The sequence below is a fragment of the Podarcis liolepis genome (assembly GCF_965112155.1).
Source record: "Podarcis liolepis genome assembly, chromosome: 15".
Taxonomy (NCBI): Eukaryota; Metazoa; Chordata; class Lepidosauria; order Squamata; family Lacertidae; genus Podarcis; species Podarcis liolepis.
In genome coordinates, this window is record NC_139566.1 from 32,168,357 (window position 1) to 32,178,512 (window position 10,156).

Genomic DNA, 10,156 nt, shown 5'->3' on the forward strand with positions numbered 1-10,156 from the left:
GCTGGGAGTCCAACACAAATCCTCACTCCTGGGGTATGAAGATGCTTCAAGTCCTGCCATATTGGGAAACCTGTGGTCCTCCAGATGTTGCAGGACACACCCCACACCCAGCTCTTTCATCATCTCCAACTATTGGACTTGCTATCTGGGACCGAGTGCATTGGGAGTCCAGCAAGATCTAGAAGGCCACAGGTGTATGAAGTTGCTTCAAGACCCACCTGCAGCCCTCTAAATGCTGCAAGAACCTCAGCACTGGGAGATGGGAGCCCAGCAACATCCTGGATATAGCAGGTGTTGAAATGCCTTCATATATCAGGTGTGGACCTCCAGTTGTTGCACGGCTACAGCTTCCATCATCCCTGGCTGTTGATTATGCTGGGTGGGGCTGGTGGAAGTTGGAGTCCAAGAGTGACTGAAGAGCACCACAGGCTCTCGATCTCTGCTATATACGTACTGTTGACTTCCTCACAATCCCAGTTGGTATTATTCCCCATAGTCTAGATGGAGACTTTAGGCTGAGAGAGGACAGGGAGACAGCACAGACACACCCCACCTGAAACAAATAATAAATAAACCTTTTGTCTTTTTTCCTCCTCTATAATTCTATGATTTTATGAAGGGCTTGACTAATTATTGACTTGTACAATTTTGTGCATGTTTACTTAGAAGTAAGTTGTTTTAATTTCAATTAAACTTAACCACAACTGAGACCAAGAGTGTGCAGGTAGCTCTGCATTAATTCTATTTTAATCATCCTAAAAATTGACTAATAAAGTCTTTGAATCTCATATATCCCAAATCATAATCCATAGAATTACATAAACTTTATTTATATACTTTACAACATCTCATAAAGTATCTAACACTTTTTGAAGAATATGCTGCTGTGCGCAAAAATATAATAAAGGATTCCCAATTCTGTATATGTTTCTGCTTCTGTTGACCTTCTTAAACTTGATCATTGCAACATATCATTGCAACTTTTATTCCCATTCAACCATTGTCAAAATGTAATATTGTTTTCAATATTTGCATAACAAAGCTTGATGCCAACATTCATATAGATTGTCATATACACAAATGATGTTGGTTGATTGGCAGGTGGAAACGATTTGGGAGAAATGGCATCGCAGGCCAAATTGGACACTCTAGTCAGCCAAGACTGGCCTGCCGGCCAAAGGTTCCCCACCCTGATATATACAACATTAACTCTCAGAAATGTTCAGGTATGGTTTAAAATAAATAAATAAATTGGTCTTCTCTTTGTACTTGCATTTTTATTTCCATTACCTCTTATGGTATCCAACATTTATTTGCCTTGGTGCATTTCCACCATAAATAAAATTTTAAAAAACCTTTCAGTATCAGATTCACATTTTTTGCATCTCTGGTCTAAATTTATAGCACCTGCTATGCTATAACAAATCTCTCATATACTAGTGCACAGTGAAAAAACATGAGTCACTTTTCATACACAGTACAGTACAGCATACTTCCAGATATCATACATTATGAACACTGGTCTGAGCCTGGCCCATCTCCTTATCAAAGAGATTCAAAATGTTGCGCAACAGAGGAATCTCACGCAAGAGATTGCCCAATCCATTGTGCAACGAAGTTACCAGCGACCTTATGCGTTCTCTTGTGCAACAATGTTATTCCAGCACAAAACATTCTTGAGCGGAACAAGAATACTATTAAGGGACTTCAACAGTGTTGCATTTAATATAACAAGAAATGTTACCCTTCCAGGCCAACACAGCTATGCGACTTCCTCCAGCTGTTATTGGACTCCAATTCCCATCATCCCTGACCATTGGGCATGTTGACTGTGCCTGGTGAAAGTCGCAATCCAATCATGTTGGTTCCTCCTCTCTGCTTTAGAACTGTTACTTTCCCATGTGCAACAAATATTGTTCCCCCTCATATGCAAATGAATGCAGATTTACTAAGTCGACTACAACATATAATGAACTGACTACAATCCTTATATAGACTTTCCAGGCAGCTAATCCCATTGAACACTGTGGAATGCATTTTTCGGTTTACATTACATGAAATTGTCCTATTAAAAATAAGATTACAGACCTTTCTTAAAAGTATTTAAAGGGAATTGATTTAGACTGCAATGCTATGCACAGGAGTAAGTCCCACCAACTCAGTGGGTTTTTAACTTCTGGGTGGATATTGATAGGACTGCACCAAATGTGCTTAGAACTGGTACCACAAAGTGTGACATATTGCATTTATAGAAAAATTAGCCACTAACCCCCAAATTGTGCATTTTACATGGTACATCGAAGACAGACAAATTAACTTCAAATTGGAACTTTTAAAAAATTAATTATGAAGAAGACAATCCACAACATCCTTCCTCATACTATGTAAAAATCAGGAATACTTAACATCTGTATTACTAATGCATTCCCAACACGTACATTGTGCTTACTTGTGATGATCTTATCCTCTTATATCTTGCCATGTAAGCAGTTTTCCTGGTCTTATTTATCTTGTCTCCTACTGTAATTGAGTTTTGCTGAAGTGTTATTATGGAGGATGCCCTGTGCACTGCTTGCTAACATTTTTAAATTATTATTTTGGAGGGGGTCAGTGGCAAACAGCCTTTTTCGTTCCATTGTTACTTGTTGCACTCACCAACCTTTGCAACCGCCTTTTAAAAAATGGCAAATATATGTACTGCTGAAGACGTTTTTTAATTAATCTGTACCTAGATATGATTCTTCAAAGTAAATACAACAACAACAGCTAAAGAATTGGAGCCTGGGGTTTCTACTGTTCCCTAGATTAATATACAGTAATCTGAACTCCCCAAAAGTCTGGGACAGCCAATAAAAGAATGGAAGACAACCTGTAGAGATAAAACTCTTTTATTAACGGGAAAACAACTCCAAACCGAGTCGGTTTCCCCCTCCCGGAACCTTTGTGCCAGGGCTCGTGTGTTGGGAGGACCTCAATGGCGGCAGGACCGTTGTGCAACGCCGGAAGTGTCCCCCTTCCGGAACGGAGAGACCTGGTGCGCTGCTGCACTTGGGAAGGTTGTCTGCGCTGAAGAGCGGAGAAGAGGCATGTTGGGCCAGGTTGTCGCTTCTGGGGCGCTGAGCCTCCTTCGCAGCGGGGCAGGAAGCTCTTTACTTAGGTAGGGGGCAGGGTAGTTTTTTGTGTGTTGAATATATGCTATATGCGAATTTATGGACCTAATAGGTATCTAAAGCCATTTGCACATAACAAAATATGTATTTTATCAAAGTAATTGTTGAACTGAAATAGAAGTAAGAAGAAGTATATTAATAGGTAAAGGTAAAGGGACCCCTGACCATTAGGTCCAGCCGTAGCCGACTCTGGGGTTGCGGCGCTCATCTCGCTTTATTGGCCGAGGGAGCCGGCGTACAGTTTCCGGGTCATGTGGCCAGCAGGACTAAGCCGCTTCTGGCGAACCAGAGCAGCGCACGGAAACACCATTTATCTTCCCGCCAGAGTGGTACCTATTTATCTACTTGCACTTTGACGTGCTTTCGAACGGCTAGGTTGGCAGGAGCTGGGACCGAGCAACGGGAGCTCACCCCGTCGCGGGGATTCGAACCGCCAACCTTCTGATCGGCAAGTCCTAGGTTCTGCGGCTTAACCCACAGCGCTACCCACCTCCCTAGTATATTAATAGTGAAATACAATTAAGAAGTATATTAATAGTGAAATAATTATTAAGCTCTAACTTAAACTGCTTGGGGGCCCATTACTTACATCTGGCTTCCTCAAACTCGGCCCTCCAGATGTTTTGAGACTACACTTCCCATCATCCCTGACCACTAGTCCTGCTAGCTAGGGATCATGGGAGTTGTAGGCCAAAAACATCTGGAGGGCTGAGTTTGAGGAAGCCTGACTTACATCAAAGGTGCCTGTACAACACAAAACACTTTTGCTGTATGTAGGTTTTATTTTATTTGTTTTTTATCTTATATTTTGGAAATGTACATCCAGTTGTTTTTTTCCTTTAAATTTTTTTGGGGCCCCCCAGAGAGTGGGGCTGTAAGCTATGGTTTGTTTAGCTTATACATAAATCCGGCACTGGATGGAAGGCAGGGTGGGAGGGCTGATCCATCCATCACCCATCAAAAGGAAAATGTTTCCTCATGTGTATCCAGATACATAAAAGGCGTGCCTGCTAATATCAGGCCAAGAATCCGTGTAGACCAGCATCCTCTTTCCAAAATTGACCTTGCAAGAAAATTAGTAGCCATGGCCTGCAGTTTGCCATTCAAGCAGGGTAGACTGCACTGGGGCATGGAGGTGCATTTTTAAAACAGGGTGGGGGTTTTAAAAAAAGATTTTTGTCTGAATCATTCAGGCTGGGATAGTACAGTCAGTAGAGCATGAGGCTCTTGATCTCAGGGTTGAGGGTTCAAGCCCCATGTTAGGCTAAATATTTCTGCATTAAGGTAAAGGTAAAGGACCCCTGGATGGTTATGTCCGGTCAAAGGCGACTGTGGGGTTGCGGCGCTCATCACACTTCAGGCCGAGGGAGCCAGCGTTTGTCCGCAGTCAGCTTTTCTGGGTCATGTGCCCAGCATGACTAAACCGCCTCTGGCGCAACGGGACACTGTGACGGAAACCAGAGTGCACGGAAACGCTGTTTACCTTCCCGCTGCAGTGGTACCTATTTATCTACTTGCACTGGCATGCTTTCAAACTGCTAGATTGGCAGGAGCTGGGACAGACCAATGAGAGCTCACCCCGTCACTAGGATTGGAACCACCAACCTTCCGATCGGCAAGCCCAAGAGCAAGGGTCAGCAAACTTTTTCAGCAGGGGACCGGTCAGTTGTCCTTCAGACCTTGTGGGGGCGGGGCGGACTATATTTTGAAAAAATAATAATGAACGAATTCCTATGCCCCACAAATAACCCAGAGGTGCATTTTAAATAAAAGGGCACATTCTACTCATGTAAAAACACGCTGATTCCCGGACCGTCCGCAGGCGGATTTAGGCGGCGATTGGGCCAGATCCGGCCCCTGGGCCTTAGTTTGCCTACCCATGCTCAGTGGTTTGGACCACAGCGCCACCCGCGTCCTTTTCTGTATTGCAGGGGCTTGGAATTGATGACCCTTGTGACACCTTCCAAGTTGCTACTTATTGACAGTTTCAAATACTCAGGTTGCTCCTGGGACATTGCTGTGCACTGGGCAAATGGTGAGACACCATTGCTCAGTCCAGCCCACAGTGGCTATGCTACACAAAAAATGAAAAAAGACCTGATGGGCCCAATTATGCCTTAGCTTCAGTAAGTTGGTTTGAAACATTTGCAAACAGGAGTAGAAGAAATGACCATCACAGAAGTGAAGAAGGGTTTCCAGTTGGGTTTGTCACTGGAATTTGCCCACGATTGGGGTGCCAGGGGCACAAAGATGGCATAGAGGAGGCTGAGCTAGATTTAAATGGGGTGTTGGGTGATGCCTGTAATCTTTGCTATTGCGTGCTATATAAATATTGGAATGAACGAAATATTGCTTATTTCTTAGTTCTCAGCTAATCTGGAATGTTCAAGGTCGAGCGAACCACTGGCAGTCTTCACTTCTTGGACTGAGGGCAGCACTACCTATGAGGTAAAACCCAAGTCAGCTTCGATCTTATAGGTACACAACAAGCCTGTGAGAGTGAGTGTGACTGGCCCAAGGTCACCAGTGAGCTTTGTAGCTGAGTGGGGAACTGAATCCAGGTCTCCCTGGTCCTAGTCGGACAATCTCAGGGTTGTGGGTTTGAGCCCCATGTTGGGCAAATAGATTCCTACATTGCAGGGCGTTTCTAAGGCGAAAATTTTAGTCACATTTACCTGGGAGTCAACCCAGCTGAATACAGCAAGACTTATATTCAAATAAACATATGTAGGTAAAGGTAAAGGGACCCCTGACCATTAGGTCCAGTCGTGACCAACTCTGGGGTTGCGGCGCTCATCTCGCTTTATTGGCCGAGGGAGCCAGCGTACAGCTTCCGGGTCATGTGGCCAGCATGAGTAAGCTGCTTCTGGCGAACCAGAACAGTGCACGGAAACGCCGTTTACCTTCCCGCCAGAGCGGTACCTATTTATCTACTTGCACTTCGACGTGCTTTTGAACTGCTAGGTTGGCAGGAGCAGGGACCGAGCAACGGGAGCTTACCCCGTTGCAGGGATTCAAACTGCCGACCTTCTGATCGGCAAGTCCTAGGCTCAGTGGTTTAACCCACAGCGCCACCTGCGTCCCTTAAACATGTGTAGCATTGTTCATTTAAGAAGAGTTCTGTGTATTTCATGGATGATCAAATAAAACAGGGAAGGGAAACCTGTTGCCTCTCCAGATGTAGTTGGACTCCGACTACCATCCAACATGGCCAGTGGGCAGAGATGATGGGATTTGTAGTCCAATGTCTGGAAGGATACAAGCTCACCAATCCTGCAATATAACGTATAGGTTGAAATGTTTTCGGTCCAGCCTGTTTTCGAAACCATCAAGGTTCAGAGTCATTGTTGGTATGTAGCATATAGCTGGCCTGAGTGATAATATTGCATGCCTATAATAATAACCCTTTGAAGTGTTTTTCTCTCCCCGTTAGAGCAGAACCAAGGAAGAAGAAGAAGGTGGATCAAAAGAGAGATATAGCCATAAGAGACCGGTTGAGGAAGAAAATAAAAAAATTACAAAAAGCCCCTCAAGAACTAATTCCTATTGAAGACTTTATAACACCGTTCAGATTTCTAGATGAAAAAAGGTAATCATCAGTGATTCCCATGCATAACAGTGTGGCTGCAATTGCTTCTTTTCCAGAGATTCAATGTCAGTTTGGCTTAAGAAATTTTAGCACTCGTAGTTTCACCTTCTGAAACAAGGATTGACAGCTTAGGAACTTGTGCAGGTCTTGTAAAAAAAAAAATCTTCCAACTGGTTGGCCCCAAGTTGTAACTGTTTTGTTTTTTAGGAAGGGACTAGACAAAATGGTGGTCAGCTGCAAAGGGGATTCAGATATTTAATTTGGCACATCTTACCTGAGAATCTTCTGCTATTCTATTCTATTTAATGCAACAAATAATTTTAGTAGCCGTGACCGTGGTTTTATTGCATGTCTGTGTCCGACAATTTTTATGGTTGTTGTTTTTTCTTTTGTTCTCCTTCTGAATGATGCCATGGCCTATGCCTAGTGGAATAAAAAGTTTAATTGGAAATTGTGTTTTGTTTTCTCTTTTAGGGTGCGAGACACGCCTCCGCTCTCCCCCGAGGAAAGCGAAAGGCGAGCTCTGCTTATGAAGAAGTGGTCATTTTACAAGCAAAAGCAGCATGAGGCGGAGAAAGCTATAATCAAATCCCTTGTGGATGCCCAGGAGGCAGCGTTAAAAGAACTGCGCCTTGAATCGGAGGAACTGTACGAGGCAGCAATTCAGCGAGACGATGGTCTGTTCCCTTTTGAGAGACAGGAGCTTATGCACTCACCGCCGCTGCCTAAGTATGAGGCTCCCGAAGGAAAATGTGTCGACGTCACCAAAGTATATACACAGTGATTCGGAAGCGTTGCCAAGGAACTACTGGAAGATTCAGCAAATGCAAAACACGATGGCATGAACAATGTGTGGTCATTCATTACTTCTGAATTACCAGAAACAAATAGAACACATCACAAGAGCAAGCCTCCCTTTTAGAATAGGGTACATTCTAGACATCCACTATCCTTCTCTCTTTGTGCAAAGAATATGTGACATAAACAACATTTTTATGATGATTTTTTCCGCCATTTTTTCCTGATTAGTAGCCAACTTCTGGTCTGCCAGCTGTTGTGTGGAGTACAAATCCCATTGTTCCTCACTGTTGGTTATGCTGTTTGGGGCTGATGGAAATTGATTGGTTAGCCACCTTTGCTCTGAGCACCAGCTTGGACAGAATGTGTTCAGCTAGGATATGTTATTGGGTCTACATTCTAAGTAAAGCTATGCGAGGAGGAGGAGGAGGGAAGGGTTCTTTCCTGCTTCTCAGCAACCCCTCTCGAGCCCTAGTGGGTAGGGCTGCACCCCACAACAAGGACTGTGGGAATTGTAAAGCTGGAGAGGTCGGAAGATTGTACATCCCATGGGGTTACCAATCGTTTTGAATTTTGAGAGTGCGCTGGGGACACCAGTCGCCAAACAGCTGCCACGGGAGGGTGGCATAACACATGGTAGGCATATATTGGTGAAGCTTTTCCCATACAGTGGTACAGTGGTGCCTCGCAAGACGAAAAGAATCCATTCTGTGATTCTCTTCGTCTAGCGGTTTTTTCGTCTTGCGAAGCAAGCCCATTGACGGATTCACGCTATTAGCGGCTTTTAGCGGCTTATCTGCTGATCGGATCAGCTGATAAGCGGCTTAGCGGCTTAGAAAAAGGGGGGGAGGGGAAAAAAACCAGCAGGAACTCGCAAGACATTGTCGTCTTGCGAAGCAAGCCCATAGGAAATTCGTTTGCGAAGCACCTCCAAAACGGAAAACTCTTTCATCTAGCGAGTTTTCCGTCTTGAGAGGCATTCGTCTTGCGGGGCACCACTGTACCTCTAGATACGAATGGGATGCGTTCCGGAGCCCCGTTCGCATCTAGGGGTAAACATAACTAGCGATGGCGCGTCTGCGCACCCGCGCGTCACTTTTCGCCACTTCTGCGCATGCGCGTGGTGTCATTTTGAGCGTCTCTGCGTGCGCAAGTGGCGAAACCCGGAAGTAATGTGCTCCGTTACTTCCGGGTTGCCGAGGAGCGCAACTCAAACGTGCTCAACTCAAAGCATATTTAACCCGAGGTATGACTGTAATTGTATTTCCTGTGAGAAGAGGCTTAACCAACCTCTTGTATGTTAGGTAGAAAATAAGCTGCAACAGTGCGTTAAGGGCAAGAGGGAAACAGCAGCTGCTTAGGGCCTTGGGATTGCTATCACTTGGGGTTCAAACAACTCACACACCAATCACAGCTCTGACCACTCATTGTCTAAAAACACAGACAGGAAGGAACAACCAGGCTCCTTCATTTCACAAAAATCCCTTGGAAGGATTTCTGCACATTTTGCTTCATGGGAAGGCTAGGTAAAGGGACCCCTGACCATTAGGTCCAGTCGTGGCCGACTCTGGGGTTGCAGCGCTCATCTCGCTTTATTGGCCGAGGGAGCCGGCGTACAGCTTCCGGGTCATGTGGCCAGCATGACTAAGCCACTTCTGGCGAACCAAAGCAGCGCATGGAAACACTGTTTACCTTCTCACTGGAGCGGTACCTATTTATCTACTTGCACTTTGACATGCTTTCGAACTGCTAGGTTGGCAGGAGCAGGGACCGAGCAACGGGAGCTCACCCTGTTGTGAGGATTTGAACTGCCAACCTTCTGATCGGCAAGTCCTAGGCTCTGCGGTTTAACCCACAGCGCCACCCGCGTCCCATGGGAAGCCTAGAGACCTTTTAAAAAATGAAAACTCACGAGTCTGTGGCTCATGTCAGGGTGCCAAATGAAGGTCTTCCCCAGGTCCCACAGCACCAGGTTAGCACCCCGGCTTTATCACATATTCAGAATGTATGTGCTGCATTTGTAGTACAGTCAAACCTCGGTTGTCGAACATAATCCGTTCCGGAAGGCCGTTCAACTTCCGAAACGTTCGACAACTAGGGATCAAAGGGTGGTCAGCAAAGTCAATGGAGAGAAAAGAAAAAAATTCTCCAGAAGCCGTTCAGCTTCCCAAAACTGTTCAAAAACAGCAGCAGTTACTTCCAGGTTTTTTGGTGTTTGGCAGCCAAAGTGTTCCAAAACGGAGGTGTTTGGGAGCTGAGCTTTGACTGTACACACAAACTTCTAAACCACCTCCACTCGCCGTGTACAAATCTACAGGATTATGTCCATTGTAGCCCTGTCCTGAAAGTCAGTGATATTCTGACGGTACTGTTTAGAACATTGTTGCACGAGGGAAAACAGGGTGCCAGAGGACAGCTCACAACATTAAATAAAGCCCGTTAGCCGTGACAGTTAAATGGTACTTTCACGTTCGGAGACAATATACCTCTTAACTAGCGAGTATGGGGTTATCTCCCCAAAATTATCCCTTTAACACACTGTTTACTAAATAGTTCAGAACAGATTGTACTTTAAAAAAAATATCAAGCACCACTATAG

General features: G+C 44.9%; 1 protein-coding gene across 1 annotated transcript; it reads left to right on the forward strand.

Annotated features, from left to right (window-relative positions):
• The first annotated feature begins 2,997 nt into the window (after positions 1-2,997).
• MRPL40 (mitochondrial ribosomal protein L40) lies at positions 2,998-7,761 on the forward strand. Its single transcript, XM_083479116.1, has 4 exons — positions 2,998-3,157; positions 5,535-5,618; positions 6,604-6,759; positions 7,234-7,761. Exons 1-4 carry the CDS (start codon positions 3,087-3,089, stop codon positions 7,541-7,543), a joined length of 621 nt encoding a protein of 206 aa, XP_083335242.1. The 5' UTR covers positions 2,998-3,086; the 3' UTR covers positions 7,544-7,761.
• The last annotated feature ends 2,395 nt before the right edge of the window (positions 7,762-10,156 follow it).